General features: G+C 45.7%; 1 protein-coding gene across 2 annotated transcripts in view; it reads right to left on the bottom strand.

Annotated features, from left to right (window-relative positions):
- ULK2 (unc-51 like autophagy activating kinase 2) overlaps window positions 1-20,579 on the bottom strand; it is a 77,558-nt gene that overhangs the window by 12,782 nt on the left and 44,197 nt on the right. For both annotated transcript variants that reach the window (XM_075013605.1, XM_075013606.1), the window contains exons 16-18: window positions 12,072-12,209; window positions 10,262-10,407; window positions 9,937-10,020 (exon numbers count right to left, since the gene is read on the bottom strand). In XM_075013605.1, the coding sequence (XP_074869706.1) occupies window positions 9,937-10,020; window positions 10,262-10,407; window positions 12,072-12,209 (368 nt within the window). The remainder of the gene's footprint in view (window positions 1-9,936; window positions 10,021-10,261; window positions 10,408-12,071; window positions 12,210-20,579) is intronic.

The raw sequence follows: 20,579 nt of genomic DNA, 5'->3' as shown, positions 1-20,579 counted from the left end.
GTACAGAAGTTGCAGATGGATCATTAAAATGTGATGCCGTAAATTCTGAGCGTTCCTGATGGAAATCCAACTCACTCGTTAACATCAAGCCTCAAACTTAAAATAGCCAGTTACCAATCCCATCAGTTACATAGCTTGAAATCTGATGGCATCTTCTTACACTTCAGATGAAGTAATGCACCAAGTAAGGACTGAACGTAATGATGAAGTCTCATGGTCACAGCCTTCCAGATAACACATCTATCTCCATAATCTTAAAATAACTCTGACAGGGAAGTGCTGACAATCTCACTTGTTTTAAGTTGCAGAACTTCAAAAACATACCTCAGTGGTTAATTTCTTTGGTGGTTATTCATGCTAAATTGTATAGTAACATGGGAATACGTCCGTTTCTCAAAAGGCAGCTAAATCAACAGCTTTTTGAACCATCTGCTTCAGAAACCAGTTCTTCCAATGCCATTCAAACCTTCTTCCAAGTTTGTTCAGTAAAGTGCCTATAACTATTTAGTCAAGTCTTTTAACTAACTTAGGAGGCCTATATTCACTATAGTTAATATGAACAGGACCTCACTCACCTTGATTTGACTACAGTCCATTAAGCAATGACTGCCTAGGCAATAACTGGCCTGTCCACAATGCTTATGTGAGTTTCTCCCCCTGAATTCTTAGCCAGCAGTTTGGACAGTTTGATATCTCTTCACTCTTCTGCTGGAGAGTTTAGAAACTCATTGGCTACATCCACACGAGCCAAAAACTTCGAAATGGCCATTTGCATGGCCATTTCGAAGTTTTTGGCTTGTGTAAACACAGCCATCGTCTGCTACTCAGAAATGAAATCTCAAAGTGCCATTGGCTGAAATTTCTGAGTTCCAAGTTTTACATTCTTATGTAAATGGCTCTCTTGCCTTGGTTGGCCAACAACAACTGCTTAATTAGCATAAGATCTATATTCAGGAGAGCATTTTCAATTGCTCAGAAATGGAGGCAGATGTATCTCACTACATCTCTGGCAGCCGTGATGTCCATGGCTTTTGAATTTGAATACCTACTGAAATGCATAAGACATAAAACTGCAGTTCATGGTATTTTAAAATTAAAAAATACCATAATCTTTTAATGTTAAGAGCTGGTACAAGTCAAATATAAAAGGATTTAAATAGATCATTAATAAGAGATAAAAGATTTTAAACATTCAAGAGGCTACAAAAATAGAAGAATTTACTTGTGGCAGGGTACACATTTAAGTGAATTTGTTGCTGGAGCTAAAAGAACAAACCTATAAATCCTTATTTAAGACAAGAACGGCAACATGCACAACAAGAGTGCAAGCTTCCTTATACAGTGGCTTAAACATATACAGGAGGAATCATCTTTTGGAGTAAGAGGACAGATATTTCAGTCTGGACACCTAGTCACATTCTTTGACGTCTGTGGAGACTGCTAATATGAATACTAACTGCGCTGATTATTTCTGTGATACGGCACCACAGCTGACATGGAACTCATTTCACACAGGCCAAACAGTTGTTGAATATTAAAAATGTTTGGCTACTAGCTATATTTGTCCTAAAAGTCAAAGATTTCTTTACCAGAGGGCAATTTTGGGAAACAAGTTTCAAGTAAACAAAAATATTTCAACAACATAGCTTAACTACAGTCTAGCAGATTTAGATTAAATCCCAGGAAAAGATTCCTAGATCTAAGAAAAATAGGCAAATGGAGCAAATTGCTAAGGGAGCTTGTGAATCAGGGTGGATTGATTTAAATCACAATTTAAAAGTTGCCAAAAATAGTCACTGATTTAAATTAAGTCACCAAAAAAAAAACCCTAAGACTGACTGTGCTTAGAGAGCCTTTAATTTTGGAATAAGCCCTACTGAACTCACTGGCGCGTCTATTTTTTGAGAGAACAAGTACACAGTGGGGTTCCCTTGGAAAAACTGAGTTAAGCTGATGTAACATAGGGAACATATTTATGGCATCAGCATTATGGTCTGTGACAATGATGTTCTAAAATAAGGGGAATGTATTAGGTTATATAAAACAAGAAACTGACATTCAGTGGGCAACTGCCAACTCTAGATTGCTCTTAGTGCAGCTTTCTGTGTTGTATACTTGAGTGATAGATGCTAAACCTACTTATCTAATTAGACAAGCCATAAGGATTAGTGAAATTAAACTTTTCTTTCTAGCAAAATCCAAGACAGCAAACAGCTTGGGAATTTACTTTTCAAATCACACATACGTTAAAAGCCATAGAAGAATGATCCACTGCAAAGTGAAGCATTTAAGTTACTAACCACCTGATCCATATCCACATCACTGTTTTCCAAGAAGCAGTCTTTCCTACAGTTTATTCTTGTAGCGAGGTCCTACATTTTCTTCTTTCACTGCTTACATTTGACACGTTTTCCTTTTTCACTCAGGGAACAAATTTCTTCAAACTATTCCCTGGCAGGTTGTCTCTTACACCCAGGAGCCATGACAATTTATATATTGCAAAAGTATGGGGAAACATCGGAAGCGCTGTGCACTGAATAATGTCTTCTCTTCTTCTTTCTAGTCCACTCCACTGTTCCTTTCAATGCTGTCTCCGTCCTCTCTTACATATTATCTGTCTTTAAGACAATATCTTAACTAACTCATCTGTTGTGCTTGGCCAAGGTCCACCAACACCACATAATCCCAGAACAAAACACAATCCTATCCAGTGTGTCTTTCTTTGCATGTTACTTTTTTCTCAGCAGACTAACTAGAAATTGAACACCTAGAACTTCCAAGAAGCGAGAGCTAGTGGTCATGTTGGACAGACTAGAGCCATTAATTCATTTTTATGAGACTGTAAACGTATGGATAGCATGTCTGTGATAAGTGCTATTTTTTAAAATTAGCAATTTAGTATTTTATTGATGGACTTAAAGAAAATTCATTTTTTAAATCTACCCTGTTGTGGAGGCTCTTTTGTTGGAGGTTTTCAAAAAGAGGCTGGATAGCCATCTGTCTTGGATGGTGTAGACACAACAAATCCTGCATCTTGACGAGATGTTAAACTAGACGGCCCTTGCGATCCCTTCTATTTCACAGTAAGACGCTTAACATTTTAGATAGTTCAGACACAGGTGTCCCTTGAAGAGGAGAGAAATGGAAGAACATGGGTTGCGAGTCACTATTTAAACCTCACAAATGACGTGGTGTGTTTTGAGCAGTCCCTATGCATCACTTTTGAGGCTACTGCAAGGATCCATCTTAAATGGTAAACAAATAAAGCATCACAAAACCCTATCTACTCCTTCCTTGGTTTGCTGCCTGAATGCCCTAATGATTTATGAGGAAAGAGAAGTTACTCACTTGTGTAGTAATGATGGTTCTTTGAGATGTGTGCCCGGGGGTGCTCCACAGTAGGTATCGGGCTCGCCCCAGTGCTGCGGATCAGAGATTTCCAAGCTGTACCTCGTCAGATCACGGGTGTGTAGAAAAGCGCTGGCCCTCCACGCACTTTTGGTCACGTGCGTGATCCGGTCCGCACCAGTTCCTTGAAATGACTGCCCTGGGTGCCTCTGAAAAACAAAGCAGAACTCGGAAGTGGGGAGGAACGGGTGGGTAGCGGAGCACCCACAGGGACACATCTCGAAGAACCATCGTTACTACACAAGTGAGTAACTTCTCTTTCTTCTTCGAGTGGTTCCCATGGGTGCTCCACAGTAGGCGACTACCTAGCAGCGACCCAAAATCATGGTGGTAGGTACTGGATTATGTATGGCTTACTCCTAAGAAGACAGCTGTCGGTAGGTGTGCACCCTCCTCCAGTAGCCAATGAAGTGCTTAGTGCTTGGCAAACATGTCACAGGACGACCATGTTGCTGCTCTGCAAATGTCCTTCAAGGGGACTCCTCTGAAGAAGGCTGTCGAAGCCGCCATTGCTCTAGTGGAGTGAGCCTTGGGGAGAATTGGTAAAGGGGTCTTATGTAATGAGTAGCACATCTTTATGCAGGACGTGATAATATTTGAAACTGTTTGCGAGGGGTAATCCTGCTACTTTTGATCTGCGTGCAAGTGACACCAGCAGTATGTCCGTCTTTCGGAAGGGTTTGGTTTTGTCTACATAGAAGGCCAGTGCCCCCCTCACATCAAGTGCAGGAAGCTGCACCTCCCTATTCGAGGTATGTGGCTTAGGATAGAAGGATGGTAGAATTATCGGCTCATTAATATGGAACTCCGAGGAGATCTTTGGGAGGAACGCGGGATGTAAACGTAGTATTATCGCATCTTTGGAGAAACTTGTAATGGCGACCCCGCCCTATACTGCAGCCAGCTTGCTTACTCTACAGGCAGATGCGACAGTGAGAAGAAATGTTGTGTTTAAGGTAAGTAGGCAAAGTGAAACGGTGGCTAGGGGTTCAAAGGGTGGCCTAGACAGCATGTCCAGAACCAGATCTAAGCTCCATGAGGGCGCTGTTGGCTTGTGAGGAGGGTATAAACTCATGAGGCCTTTCAGGAACCGTGCTGTAACAGGATGGGCGAAGACAGTTGATCAGTCTACTGTGTGCTGGAAGGCTGATCTAGCTGCCAGGTGGACCTTTAGTGATGGCAGGGAGAGCCCCCTCCACCTTGTTTTAGATCCAGTAGATAATCCAACATCACAGGAACCAGGACCTCTACGGGGTTCAATCGCTTGGATAAGCGCCAGGATGTAAAGCGTTTCCACTTGTACACACAAGTCTTCTGGGTGGAGGCTCGTGGGCTGCATTCTAGGGCCTCTTTAACCCTTTCCAAGCATAAAGACTCTAAGGCTCTGAGCCAAGGATTAGCCATGCCTTGAGGTGTAATGTTTGAGGCTGAGGGTGCCTCAGGGCTCCCTGGTTCTGTGTGAGGAGGTCTGAAACAATCAGGAGGAGGAGTGGTTGGCAGCACAACACACTTTGTAGCAGGGGAAACCAGTGTTGACAGTCTCATGCTGGGGCTATAAGTATCAAGTATGCCCTCTCCATCCTTGCCTTTTCCAGGACCTTGTGGATGAGTACTGGAGGAGGGAATGCATAAAGTAAGGGGCCCTTCCATGACAGAAGGAAAACATCCCCCAATGAGCCCAGACTGATGCCTGCTCTGGAACAAAATTGAGGGCATTTCTTGTTGTTGGAGGTTGCAAACAGGTCTATTCGAGGAAACCCCCCATATGCTGGAAGATATATCAAAGCAGATCAGGACGGATCTGTGATCGAGAGCAAAGTGCCTGTTCAGGTGGTCGGCCTGCACATTGGTGGTGCCTGTTAAGCATGAGGCTCTCAGGATTACGTCATTTGGAATGCACCAGTTTCACAGGCGGACAGCCTCCGCACAGTGTGCGAGATCTGGCTCCGCCCTGTCGATTGATATACTACATCATGGAAATGTTGTCAGTATAGATGCCGACTACTTTGTGTTGTAGGTATTGTAGGAAGCGCTTGCATGCCTTGAACACTGACCTTAGTTCCAGCATATTTATGTGCACTGCCTTCTCCCTATGGGACCATCACCCTTGCACTGATCTGTTTCCCATATGTGCTCCCCATCCTACGTGGGAAGCATCAGTCATAAGAAAAAACGTGGTTTGCAGTTGGTGAAAGTGGACCCCAGTAGATTCTTGGGGTCCACCCACCATCTCAGTGACTTTTGCACCGTTATTGTGGGCGACACCTTCTTGTGAGAGGTATGTTTCGTTGGTACATACATGGTCACCAGCCAGTGCTGGATGTGACGAAAGCGCAACTTGGCATTCTGTACCACAGATGTGGCGGCGGCCATGTGTCCCAGAAGGTGCAGGCAAGTTAATACTTGTACTGTGGGGTTGCCTACCAGCACCTGAATCAGAGACTGGATAGCATGAAAATGTATGGTAGATACACTCTCGCCATGATGGAACTGAGGTGCGCTCCTATGAACTCTACGTCCTGTGTAGATTCCATCATTGACTTCTGGAAGTCAATAATGGGGCCCAAGGAGTGGAACATCTTTACAGTAATGTCTATCATGCATAAGACATCCACTCGCGAGGCACCTTTAAAGAGGCAGTCGTCCAGGTATGGGAAGATGAAGACATCTTGATGATGCAGGAAAGCTGACACTACTGAGAATGTCTTTGTAAAGACTCTGGGCGGTGAAGACAGGCCGAAGGGCAGAACTTTGCCCACGGTGAAACGGAGAAAAACACCTGTGTGCAGGATGAATGGTTATGTGGAAGTACGCATCTTGTAAGTCGAGGGCTGTGAACCAATCCCCATCATCCAGTGCTGTGACTACAGAAGTAATAGTAACCATCTTGAAACGCTGCTTGCAGATTAACGATTGAGAGCCTGTAAGTCTAGTATTGGTTGCCAGCTCCCTCTTCTTTTCCATGAGGAAGTAACATGAATAGAAACTCTTCCCCTGGAACTTGTCCGGGACTCTCTCCACAGCTACTCTGGAGATGAGATGATCGACCTCTTGTTTTACCAAGGTCTTGTGAGAGGGGTCCCTGAGGAGAGACTGGGTAGGGGGTTTTGTTGGCGGAAGTGTGCGGAATGGGATGGTGTATCCCACAGCAATGATTTCTAGTACCCATTTGTCTGTGGTGATAATTTTCTCACTGCCGGTAGAATGGTCTGAGGCGGTGGTGAAACAGGGGATGAAGCGACTGTTGGCACTGAGTGATGGGTGTGGTGTCGCAGTCCTTGATGCAGTAGTTAAACTTGCTGCCTGGCTGCCTGTGGTGCAGGGTTACAGCCTTGCTGGGTACGTTGCCTAGATGGTCTTTGATGTTGTTGGCGCCTGGGTCATAACCCCACTGGTACTGTGGGCGCTGAGGTTGGAGGGCGTAGTGACACTGGTATGGGTAATACCTCTTCCTCCTGTAAGGAGGAGTGTACTTACCCACCGTTCTTAACGTGGTTCTCGAGTCCTTGCTGGAGTGGAGGACCGCGTCCGTGGTTTCAGTGAACAGTTTTAATCTATCAAAAGGAAGGTCCTCAACTTTTGTTTGTAATTCTTTAGGGACTCCTGATGTCTGCAGCCAGGATACTTGTTGCATCACCACGGTAGTGGCAGTGGAATGTGCCGTGTCCGCCACGTCGAGCGCAATTTGGACTCCTGTATGTGAGGTCGCGTACCCTTCCTGGAATATAGCCTTTAGGATTGGCTTCTTATCGTCTGGGAGATAGTTCATGAGTGATATCAGTTTTGTATAATTATCAAAATTATGGTTAGAGAGGTGTGCAGCATAGTTAGCCACAAGTAGCAGTAGAGTGGAGGATGAATATACCTTCCGCCCAAATACATCTAGTCTCTTTGCATCCTTATCTGACAGTAGATTTGTATTGTGGTGTCTTTGATCTCTGCTGGGAGGATTCCATGACAAGGGAATTCGGTTGGGGGTGGTTAAATAAAAACTCCATTCCTTTTGACAGCACAAAGTACTTTTTGTCTGCCCTCTTATTGATTGGCAGAATAGAAGCTGGAGTTTGCCAGATGTCTGTAGCAGCCTCTGTGATGGCCTCATCCAATGGGATGGCTCTCTTTGATGATGTAGGAGGTCTCAGATTTTTTAGAAGTTTGTGCTGTCTCTCTTGTACCTCCACCAACTGTATAACCTGAGACTGGGCAACCCTTCTGAACAGTTCCTGAAACTGCCTGAGGTCATCCGGAGGGGATAAATCTCCTGCAATGGACCGCCTCATCCGGCTAGGACAAAGAGGCATCCATCTGATATACCTCTGTCTGTTCTTCAGACACTTCCTGCGTTAGCTCCCCTAGGTGTTCCAATGGCGGATCAACAGCTGATTCTGGATCCTGTCTTGGAGGGGATAGATGCTGCCTCCTTGGAGGAGGCAGTGAGGATTGTCTATATGGAGGGGCATGGATGCTGTGATCTATCCCTGGTCCTTGAGTAACATCAGTGCCGGTGACAGTCCTCCCGATAGCATGGGAGTACGTAGTGGCAGGGACATAAGCCTGGTGATGAGGATCTGGAATGTGAGTGTTGCCTGTATCTATGATGGTGGAAGGAATGAGACTGCCTAGATGACATAGATAGGGGTGGGGATACCCTGTAGGGGTATCCTTGTAGATGATGCGATTGTCGAATGTCAGGTGAGAGGGGGGTCCAAGCCAGGGAGAGGGAGGCCACAGAATGGAGACGGTGGCCTAAGGAACAGCGATGGTGGTATCAAGGGTCTTCTTGGTATGTATGACTATGGAGGAGAGCTCAGAGACAGAGGGGATGGTATAATAAAGAGGTCCAGGGAGGGGCTTCAGTGCTGTGTCTTAGAACATGATTTCCCTGGTGCCGATACGGATGGTGCCATGCCCGGTGCCGAAGGTTTCGGCACAGGTATTGGTGCTGCCAGTTCCGCACTTGGTACCATGGCCTGCGGTTCCGCACAACCAGAGGTCTTTGGCACCGCAAGTCCCCGTTCCAGGGCCTCTGGTTCCGATGCTCTCAGTGCCGGGGTTGTTTGCCTCAGTGCCATAGTCTCCAGCACCGGCCGCTTAGATGCCTGAGGGATCTTCAGTGCTGCATCTTTGGAAGTCTGGAGACCCAGGCAATGTCTTCTGTTCCCTGGGCCTAGCGTGTCCTTCAGATATAGATGCATCCCGGCTCTGTCTCTCACTCGTCTTGCTTGTGGCAGGCAAGGATTGAGTAGGAGACGTTTTCTTTCTCTTATGACCTGTGGAGGTCAGAGAAGTCGCCTTCCACTTTTGAGGTGCTGATGGGCCTTCTGAGGGAGTCAGATTGGTTGTTTCAGGCTGAAAAGCCTTTTCAAATAAAATCATCTTCAGCCTCATTTCTTTGTCCTTCCTCGCTCTAGCAGTGAGTTTAGAGCAATGAAGACACTTTTGAGGCACATGGCCCTCATCCAGACAGCAAATACATTTGCTTGGCAGTCAGAGGCTGCATGGCATGACTTGCACTTCTTGAAGCCCACCGGAGACTTTTTTTTTTGAATGACTTAATATAGCTTAACTTTAACGAGGGTACTTAACAGGTACTAAGAACAACAAAACAGTTTGTAGATAAGTGTTAACAGGGCTATGCTAAGATAAGAAAACTCTGGTGGGCAGAGCTTCCCCCCACTTCTTACTACTACTTCTCTCTCTCTCTCTCTCTCTCTCTAAGGAAAAAAAAAACTATATACAGTAAAGGATTTTAAAACAAAAAGCAGTCAAGTAGCACTTTAAAGACTGGCAAAATAGTTTATTAGGTGAGCTTTCATGGGATTTTAAGGAACAGTTCTTAAAAAACTAGAAACCAGTAAAACAAATAAAGGGTCTTATCTTTTCAGACATCAGAGCCTAAGCAAAGTCTGTCTGCAGACGCTGGTGGTTGAGAGAAACTGGCATGGACCGGATCACACGCATGACCAAACACGCTAAGGGCCAGCACGTTGCTACATATGCGTGATCTGACGAGCTATAGCTTGGAAATCTCCGATCTGCTGTGCCAGGGTGAGTCCAACACCTGCTGTGGAGCACCCACGGGGACCACTCGAAGAAGTAAGTTTATTGAATGCCTAGCAAGGCTAATGTCAGGCACTGATCAGTTCCCTGAGGGTATGAGGATGGGAATGTTGAAAACAGACATGATATTCCTTGCTGCCAATCTTTATGACATGCTCTTTATCACAACTACATTTTTAGAAGTACATTACTGCTACTGATTTTATTCCAAGTTAATTTCCATCCTGGGTCAACAGCCTTTAGGAGGGTAGAATTAAGAGTTGTTCTTTAATATAGTGAACAACAGAGATGAGTCAGTTTCTTATGGTCAGATGACAGGGATGGAGAATGGTGACCTAGATACCTTTTCCAAAAAGTATTTATGTGAGGCTATGGAGGCACAGAAAGGCTATTTTAAGTGGGGCTAAAACCATTTGTTCTGTGCTTTCAGGTCTATAGTGAAATGAAACCCAGTCTAATGCCACTCACCTGAGGCGTTTCTACTCCTGGATTCATGCCCTTGAGGTTGACCACAGCAACAGTGCCCAAGCAGTTGCTCAGGTATGGTTCCAACTATGCAAATTAAAGGCAAAAATATAAGTTTGCATGTCTGCCTTACTTACAAAGCAAGGAAAACTGTACGAGCACAACAGACTGAAGGCTTCTTTTAAACATGCTTTCTCCAATCACTTAACTTGAGCCACTTTTGAAAATTAAAGCAAAATGGACAATATTTGAATTTACGAGGTACCCTCATATCAAAGCTTTTATTCCTGATCTACCCCCTCTCATTACCTCTTGATTGTGAGGTTACCTAATGGTGATGGGGAGTACGGTCTGGAAGACCCTGTGGACAACCTCCGTCCAACACCTTGCGCAGTATCTGCTGGTACTGGTGAACAGGAACCCATCTTCAGAAAGCCCATGGGGCTGGTATTAGACCGCCTCACCGCCGCAGATCTAAACAGATCAAACCCAAAACAAGCTCTTGACCTTTTTGGGCTGACATATAAGTTGAAGCTTATCCAAATACCATTTTAATGAGCCTTAAATTGAACCCTGTACACCAATAACAAAGCAGCATTTTATATCCTTTGGTCATAAATTGGAATCACAACTCGACACTGCTGCAATATATTACAAACTAGAAGTCATTTAGCACAAATGTTCCCAATCTTTAGACAACTCATTTTGCCATTTCAGACACCAGTTGTAATAGCTTGTGCGACTAAGCCCACAACAGAGCATGAACCCCTGTGAACTCCCATTGCTGCATGCACAATTGAGTGGGAAAGCAGGCAACAGAAACAGACTCCAACACAAATGTTGATCATTAAGGCAGGAAAAGGGAGTTGAGAATATACCCATCACAAGATTTTGAAGTACTGCACCGGGTATGTGGATCAGCTGTTGGGAATAAGTTATTAAAAACAAAGTAAGGCCCTTGCCAAACTGCAGCATTATAGCCTCAAAATTAGAAATCATGAAAAGCCCAGATAAGACTGATTTTTAACACAAAAACGAGGTTTCAAGTAATCTGCCTCTTGAATTTAAGGGTGTGCCTTGAGTGGGTACAGAAATAAGAGAAACAGGCTGGAAATCCCATCCTCATACTGCAAATAGTACCTAAGCACATGGTGTGGTTAACCAGCAAACAAGGAGCAAAGCGGCTGGCTGTTAGAGGACAAGAAAAGAAGAAACTGATAAAGGGACAGAAAGCCAGAGACCTATCTCGTTGTATGGTCATGATAGCAGCATTTACCTTACTCAAACAAAAGTAGCATAAACAACAAGCAGGCACCTTATAGACTAACAGATATTTTGGAACATAAGCTTTCGTGGGCAAAGACCCGCTTTGTCAGATGCACGAGCAGGGGGGTTTCAGAGGACTCCACTCATGCACCTGACGAACCAGGTCTTTGCCCATGACAGCTTATGCTCCACAACGTCTGTTTGTCTAGAAGGTACCTCAGGACTTCTTGTTGTTTTGTTTTTGAAGACACAGACTAACTCGGCTATCTCTCTGATCAAAGTAGAATAGTAAACCTTGTGAAAGGGGCAGTTTCTTTCCCATTCCCAAGGCTCTTTGGAATACAGGACAAAGACTGAAAGTCATAGTGGGTCAGGAAACAGCAAGTCTAGTTCGCAAGAAGAGCTTTTTATTATTATGAACCACCAATTAATACACAAACAATAATCTGTCCCTTGATGTCCTAGTAAAACAAAGCATGTATTCATCCTATCGTTAACTTGTGAAATAAAACCATTAAGAACTTATTACTGACAATTCAGTGCCTGACATAAAGCTACAGAATACAGGAGGACAGGAGAGCAAAATTCAGCCTTTTAGTTCCTTGGGCAACATTTTAGAATGGAAAAACCAAGTATAACGTATGGTTTTCCTACCAGCCATGTAGCCACAGCTTGTGGTGAACTAACATTTGTACTCATTCTAAAGTCTGTTTTGAATTATCTGGTGAAAAACATTGACATTCAGTGTATAATTCAGCTTACACAAAAGTAACTCTGGCAGTAATTTATGATGCAAGAGAACAGGCCATCTTTTCATATATAAAACACAATTGAAGGCCAAGGGGGGCGGGGGAAAAAAAAAACTAACTCACCTCGGTGATCCATGGGGGTTTGACACAGGGCTGGCAGTAGATGTAAGATTCTGCTCTATACGCTGATAATTCCGTAACTGTGTGGGAACTGGAATCGGTGCTGTTTCGCTGCGTGGGGATATTGAAGGCTGACACGGTCTGAAGTTCAAAGGTATTAAGAGAGGAAATGACTGCTGGTAAGTGGGTCTCTCACTAATTTGTACTATTTAAAGATATCCCAGAGACATGCAAATACACTCCAGTTTTGTAGAGCATTTGGGCAACACAGCTCAATCACTTACAAGCAAGATCAAGGCCAGTTTGCCACTAATCAGCCTTTTTTACGCTGGCTTTCTGACTCAGTGCAGAGAAGTGAGATGCTAACTGGAAGATTCAATCATGCAACACAAAATCTACAGAACTCCAGTCCTCTCTCAGTCAGACTCCTCCGTTCACTACCTTTCAAAACAACGTGGTTCTAGGAAAAGCCACTGTGTAAACAACAGGAAGTTCAAGAACAAAATTGACTGGAATGTTTACAGAAGCTACTGAGTTAGGCACAATCAGAGATTTCACAAGAGATATTATGAATTCAGGAGAAGAAAACACGTTATATAACCAACTTCTATGAGCACAGAATGACCACAACACACCTGAACAGTGAACCATTTCATCAACAGCCCACCTGAGTTTTATGTACTACAGATAACAAGTATCAGTGACTTAACTCTCAAAGTTACTTTTGATATGTGGAACAGCTTTCTCCAGCACAACAATTTAACTAGCTATCACCACTTTCAAATAAAAACATAATGTGAGCACCAGTTCAAATTAAAGGATTCCTCTGAGTAAGATCATCTGATCCCTCGTACATATGACCAACCTCAGGAAGGAATAAAATATCAGAAGGATTGCAAACTGTTTTTAACCATTGTCTGATTGATATTTAATTTAAATAATTTTCTAATATATAATGTATTTGTTCATGTTAAAAACACATAGATTTTCTTCTGTCCAATACAAGATAACTTATGAATACCCAATATTAAATGTGTTAAAGATTGGTTTGTCTTATTTCAAGACAAAACAGTGAGATCTGTCCGTCCTCTTCAAGGTCTTCCTTTCTGTCTCAGATGCTGTTTTCTTCCTGTCTTTCGTGGCTCTCTCATTCTTCCCATTGGGTAACTATTGTGTTAAACATGCTAGCATGTGTTAGGTATTCTGCTTCAGCAAACAAACTACCTAAAGGCACCAAATTTTGCATAGCATTTTGAAGACTGTCCTCCAATGTTCCTTCTAATCTTTTCCATCCATGTGTGGATTTTTTCATCCATGTGCAGAATAAATTTATGCACAATGAAGCATGTGAGTATATGCACCACCCAACGGGAAACACAAATATGTCGCGGTGCTCTGCTAATCAGCTGGGCAGCATCTGAATTTCTGCCAAGCGTTTACACAATCCTACAGCTCACAGGGAATAAATACTGATGTCCTCCATTCCTCAAAACCCCAAATCTTCCACGCTGACAGAGTAAGCACTGCTGTTCTAGACCAATGAATCTCACTCTTCACTGAATTTTACTAACAGCATCCCAAATCACAGTACAGGAGAAAAACGGTTATTCACCAGTTGGGGAAATCGACACATATATGCCAAATGTCACAGTATTCCTCTAGAATGTACCTCCTTTGGCTAGCCTTGTTGCTAAACACTCCCACTCCTTCCAATCTTGGCTCATCAACTTTTATAACCTGAAATTCTTCAGCAAGTTTTACATACCAAGAAAATGAAAATCCAACAGATTTCTTCACAAACTGGGAACCAGTCCTGCATCTCATACGGCTCAGAACATTTCTCTCCAGAATAAAGCTACAAGCAACTGGATGACAAAATACACCCAGATACTGAAGAAATGGGAGAAAATGTCACCTCATTATATTTCCAAAAAAAGCAGACTGTAAGGGCCAAAAATTAACCTCAGCCTACCCTCACCCTCAAAGAGACAAGAAGAGAACCCTTGCAGGGAATTTAGCCTGTGATTTGCAGCAGGAGCAACCGGGGCATACGTGGGGCAGGGCCACAAAGGAACTTTACAGAATGCAGTGATAAGAAAAAGAGCGCAAAAGCAACAAGCAAAAGGAAGAGGGGAAGGCAGAATAGCAAACAGAGGAACAGAATGGAAAACAAACTAAAAGAAGGAAAGCACATCTATGCATTCCTGTGCAGAAGCGACCACTAATCAGACACCTGAACTAGTCAATTTCAAGAGGACTCAATTATCTTTCTATTCCAGATGAACCTTCTATTCTACCCCACCGGAGTTTGATTTGAGCTATTCCGACACCCATGGTCTGGTCTAATGAGATGCTTCTCCAAATACCTATAGAAAGCCACTGGAAGAAAGGTTCAGTGATGGAGCAAAGGAGCAGCCAGTCGGTATAACAGAAAGCTGAGAGCTGGAGGCAGGCATAAGTACCAAGTTATTAATTATTCAGAAAAATTCACCCTCACAGGAGATGGAAATGGCAGACAAGTTGACAAAAGCAACTTTTTTCCAACCCATCTTCCTAAGCTGAAGGAAATGAGCTATCACTGCAGACATTGCCTGGCTTTGGTTCTATTGAAATATGGATTCTTGATATTTAAAACAGCTGTAGTCACAACTTAGCCGCTACATTATATGAAATATCATTTCCTTATAGAACAGTGATTTCCCATTCACTAAACCTCTTCACTTGCTTTACTCCAACACAGAGAGACAAAACAAATGGATAAAACTGTTGTGAAAATACCTCCTACATAGCATAGTCTACAACTCCTCAGGGGATAATACTTCCCAGTAACAGAGAATATTGAATCTTTTTGCTGTTATTTAGTAACTAGATGCAGTTATTAATTCAGGAGTCATTCCAATCACATTTGAGCAGATAATACTCTGTCAACCCTTTTCTGGTGCTCATCAGGCTGCAGATCGTCAGCCTATAATTTTAAGAAGTTTGTCAGATTTGCAACAATTAAGATATTCTGAACCTCATCTGAGGCAGTGGTGAAATCTGCCAGACACAAATGAAACCACAGCCTTAAGGGCCACGTGCTGAATGGAAGGGCCTAAGGGTTCTGTGCACACAGGCTAGGCTGTACACATACAATCTCTTCAAAGGCATCTAGTGGCATGGTGGGGGCAATATCAAGAAGTTGATGCCCCACCTCTCTAAATTCCAAGTGCAGGGGGGGAGCAGAAGTTACTACAGATGAAGAAGCAGCAGCCGAGGGTAGCTATATAGGGATTTTTGGTCACACTACTGCATTAGGTGAAGTTCTCTCCTCACCTCCCCCCCCAACCCCCCCCCCATGTGCAAAGTTCTTCATTTGGATCTAAAAAAAGGGAGAGTTGCCTCTTTTTCCATCTCCAACTGACTTTGTAGTTAATCAACTCTGTGACCTATTTTGCTCCTTGTCATTTTATTGACAAAACATACAGATATTCTTGAAGGGCAGTGGAAACCTCGACCAAAGGTCCAGTCCCTTGATATGTGATTCAGATAGTTATGCCATTTAGTCAAATTAATCAGGATAAATTATTTTTCCATACTGCTTAATTATACTTGCTGAAAAACTTCAAACTGAATATTTCCCAATTTGAAAAACAAAACTGTCTTGCAGTTTGAATGATATTAAAACTAAAATCTCTTACTCTTCAGCAGTCTCACACACACACACACACACACACACACACACTTTTTCAACAAACTATATCCAAAGTGGCTCAATATTCTTAAGCAGTTTGGTTGTTAGGTCACTTACAGCAATCAAAACTATTCATACAAAATTTGATCAACCAGTAGTAAAAAGATATGTCGCTGGAACACCAAAAGAGGAGTTACTCACCTGTAGTAACGATGGTTCTTCGAGATGTGTCCCCGTGGGTGCTCCACAATAGGTGTCGGGCTCGCCCGGTGTCGCAGATCGGAAATCTTCCAGCAGTTTCTCCTGGATCACGCATGGGCCGGCGCGCGCCGCCCCTCTGCGCGCCCCCGGTCGCATGCACGATCCAGTCCCCGCCAGTTCCTTGACCAACCGCCTCGGATGCTCCTGAAAAACACTAGACAGAGATCTGAAGCGGGGAGGATGGGCGGGTGGTGGAGCACCCATGGGGACACATCTCGAAGAACCATCATTACTACAGGTGGGTAACTTCTCTTTCTTCTTCGAGTGGTCCCTGTGGGTGCTCCACAATAGGTGACTACCCAGCAGTAACCCAAGTAAGGAGGTGGGTAATCGGTTTATGTGCAGCTTGCCCCCGAGAGGACCGCTGTCGACAGACGGGTATCCTCTCAGAGTACCCAAGGCAGGGCATAATGTTTGGCAAAGGTGTCATAGGATGACCAGGTCGCTGCTCTACAGATGTCTGTTAACGCGATGCCCTTGAATAAGGCTGTTGACGCCGCCACGGCCCTGGTGGAGTGAGCCCTGGGCGGGGCCAGCAAAGGAGTCTTTCGAAGTTCGAAGCACATTGTTATACAGGGCACAATGTGCTTTGAGATTCTCCGGGAAGAGAGACCTTCTCCTTTTGACCCAGGAGCAAGACTAGAAGCCTGTCCATTTTCCAGAAGGACTTAGTTCTGTCTGTGTGGAAGGCCAACGCCCTCCTCACATTTAGGAGATGCAGGCGTGCCTCCTTGCCGGAGCTGTGAGGCTTCAGGTAAAACGAGAGTAAAACTATTGGCTCGTTAAGATTGGACTCCGGAGAGACTTTTGGAACAAAGGCTGGGTGCAGCCTTAAAGTTACCGCCTCCTTTGAGAATACTGTGCAGTGCGGCGCTGCCATCACTGCCGCGAGCTCACTCACCCTGCTGGCTGACATAGTTGCAAGGAGGAAGGTTGTTTTTATCGTAAGGAGACATATGGGAACTGTGGCTAATGGTTCAAAAGGTGGACCCGATAGCGTGCTGAGCACCAAGCCCAAATTCCACGATGGAGGGGGTACAGGTTTACCAGCCCCTTCAAGAACCTGGTAACGATAGGATGGGCGAATACCATGGGCCCTTCCTCTGTATGCCGAAAAGGCTGATATAGCGGCGAGGTGGACCTTAGCGAGGATAGAGAAAGCCCGCCTCTCTTGAGGTCCAATAAGTATTCTAATATTACAGGTATAGGAACGTCAAGGAGAGCTAACTGCTTGGCAGAACACCAGGCTGTGAAACGAGTCCATTTGTGCTTGTAAGTCCTCCTGGTGGAGGTCCTTCGGCTACATTCCAGGACTTGTTGTGCTCCCTCCGTACATGTGCTCTTTAAGGAGCTGAGCCATGGATTAGCCATGCTTGTAGGTGCAGACCTTAAGGGTGCGGGTGCACTATGGACCCTTGATCCCGCGGGAGTAAGTCCGGCGCCACCGGTAGAGGGAGCGGTGGGCGGTCCGACATGTGCAGAAGCAAGGGAAACCATTGCTGCCGATCCCAAGCGGGACTATGAGTATCGCGCGAGCTGTCTCCCTTCCGACTTTGTGCAAGACCTTGCGGATAAGAACTGCGGGGGAAATGCGTAAAGTAGGGAGCCCTTCCATGAAAAACATGAAAGCGTCCCCCAGGGATCCCCGCCCCACTCCTGCTCTGGAGCAGTGCTGGGGACACTTTTTTTTGTTGTTGTTGTTGTTGTTGTACTGGGTGGCAAACATATCGATCTGGGGAAACCCCCATGTACGAAAAATGCGCTGTAGCAGATCGGAGCGGATCTGCCATTCGTGCGTGATTGCAAAATGCCTGCTCAGCTGGTCTGCATTCACGTTGTGCGCACCCGGCAAGTACGAGGCTTTCAACGTTATGTTGTTGGCAATGCACCGATTCCACAATCGGAGTGCTTCCGCACATAGGGCATGGGATCGTGCTCCTCCTTATTGATTGATGTAGGTCATAGTGGAGGTATTGTTGGTATTGAATCCCAACTACTTTGCCATGCAGGTAATCTTGAAAATGTTTGCAGGCGTTGAACACTGCTCTGAGCTCCAGTATGGATATGTGCAGTGTCTGTTCCGCAGGGAACCACAGCCCTTGCGTTACCTTGTCGCCGATGTGCGCTCCCCATCCCATGTGGGAGGCGTCGGTAGTAAGAAAAGTAGAAATTCGTGGTTGGTGAAAAGGCACCCCCACTAGCAGATTCTCGGGGTTTTCCCACCACGCCAGGGATCTGCGCACCTCTGTTGCGGGCGACACCACCCTGTGGACAGAGTGGGATGCCGGTTTGTAAATGCTCGCCAGCCAATGCTATGGGCTTGACATGTGCAACCTGGCATTCTGTACCACAAACGTCGCTGCCGCCATATGGCCCAGCAGCTGTAGGCACGGTAAGATCGGCACCGTGGGGCTGTATGTAATAACTTGCACCAGCGAACTGATTGCGCGGAAGTGGGCGTCGGGTAGGTACACCCTTGCTGTGATAGAGGTGATGCGTGCCCCTATGAACTCTATATGTTGTGTGGGTTCAGACTTCGACTTGCGAGGTTGATGACTAGGCCCAGCGAAGAAACGTGTTCGCTGTGACGCATATCATGCGCGAGACCTCTGCCTTCGAGGTCCCTCTTAGCAGGCAGTCACCCAGATATGGGAAAAATAAACACCCCCCGTCTGTGCAGGTAGGCTGACACCACTGCCAGGATTTTGGTAAGACTCTGGGGGCCGAGGAGAGGCCAAACAGAAGAACCCTGTGCTGGAAGCGCTCCTGGCTGACCGTGAAGCGGAGGAAGCGTCTGTGTGCCGGGTGGATTGTTATATGAAAGTAAGCATCTCGTAAGTCGAGTGCTGCAACCCAGTCTCCATCGTCCAGTGCCGTGAGTATCAAGGCAACTGTGATCATCTGAAACCATTGCTTGCGCAAGTAACGGTTGAGGCCCCAAAGATCGAAGATGGGCCTCCGGTGTCCCATTTTCTTCTCCGATAGGAAGTAGCGTGAATAAAAACCTTCCCCTGGAATTATTCTGGCACTCTTTCCACCGCACTTGTGAATATAAGATGGGTCACCTTGTGCTTGAGCCTCGCCTCGTGGCAGCGCCCCTGAGGTGAGGCCTGGTGGGAGGCATCGTCGGTGGAAGCGACTGGGAGGGGATCGCGTAACCGTGGCTATGATCTCCAGCGCCCATATGTTTGTGGTGATCTTTTGCCATTGGGAGTGGAACGGTCTGAGGCGATGATGGAACGTGAGATGAGAGTGGCATTGAGCGAGGGTATTGATAGTGCAGCCCCCGACACACCCATCAAACTTGTAGCCTTTGAGGCCTGACCCAAGGGCGTACGGCTTTGTTGAGAACGTCGCCTAGGGGTTCTGTACTGTTGCCGCTATTGATAGCGCTCGTGGCCGTAGCCCCCTTGATATTGAGCACGCTGTGGTTGTAAGAGTGGCGTCTTTGCTGAGGATAAAATTTTTCCCTCCTGTATGGGGGAGTATAAATGCCTGAGCTTCTAAGTGTAGCTCTCGAGTCCTTGCTGGAGTGAGGGACCGAGTCGGTTGAGTCTGCAAAACAGCTTTTGTGTATCAAAGGGAAGGTCCACGATCTTCGCCTGTAGGTCCCTCGAGATACCCGACGTCTAGGGCCAGGATTCTCTATGCATGACCACTGCTGTAGTCGTTGAGCATGCCGCCGTGTCCGCCACGTCCAGGACAATCTGGACTCCCGTCTGCGATGCTGCGTAGCCCTCTTGAACAATCGCCTTTAACACCGGCTTTTTGTCTTCCGGGAGTGAATCCTTGAGGGGAGTAAGCCCGGAGTAATTATCAAAATTATGGTTTGCTAGGTGTGCCCATAATTTGCCACTCTCAATAGCAGGATAGGAGAGGAATATACCTTCCTGCCAAACAGCTCTAGCTTCTTAGCATCTTTGTCTGATCCCCCAATTTGTACTGAGAAGCCTTTGACCTCTGCTGGGACGACCCGACCACCAAAGAATTTGTTGTGGGTGACTGAAGAGGAACTTCATGCCCTCTGCCGGGACGAAGTATTTCTTATCCGCTCTCCCATTCGTAGGCGGAACAGAGGCCGGAGTCTGCCATATAGTAATGGCTGACTCCAGAATGGCTTCATCCAGCGGAATAGCAATTTTGGATGAAGCCGGGGGTCTCAGATTTTCCAGGAGTTTGTGATGTTTCTCCTGCACCTGTGCCATTTAAATGTCATGCGTGAAAGCCACCCTTTAAAACAGCTTCTGAAACTGTTTAAGGTCATCCCAGGGAGAGACATCCCTGGGGGCCATGGCCTCGTCTGGGGAGGATGAGGAGAAACCCCTAAGGTAAACCTCCCTTGAACCCTCGGGTTCCCGCAGGCGATGACACACTTGCTCGCTGGAGGATTGTGAAGGAAAGTCTCGGGGTTCTAAATTTAACTCCCCTTGAGACAACTGTGTTTCTGTCCCCGATCGGGAGCGCCCACGGGGGTATTGAGCGGCCGGGGGTGGGGACCTGCCCCTGGGTGCAGGCCTGTGGTTTGTGTGTCCAGCCTGATAGGGACGCCCATGGCAAGGGTCCGGAGATGGAGACAT

The sequence above is a fragment of the Carettochelys insculpta genome, chromosome 19 (genome assembly GCF_033958435.1).
Source record: "Carettochelys insculpta isolate YL-2023 chromosome 19, ASM3395843v1, whole genome shotgun sequence".
Taxonomy (NCBI): domain Eukaryota; kingdom Metazoa; phylum Chordata; order Testudines; family Carettochelyidae; genus Carettochelys; species Carettochelys insculpta.
The sequence above is the reverse complement of the archived record's forward strand: the minus strand, read 5'-3'. Positions and strand labels throughout refer to the sequence as shown.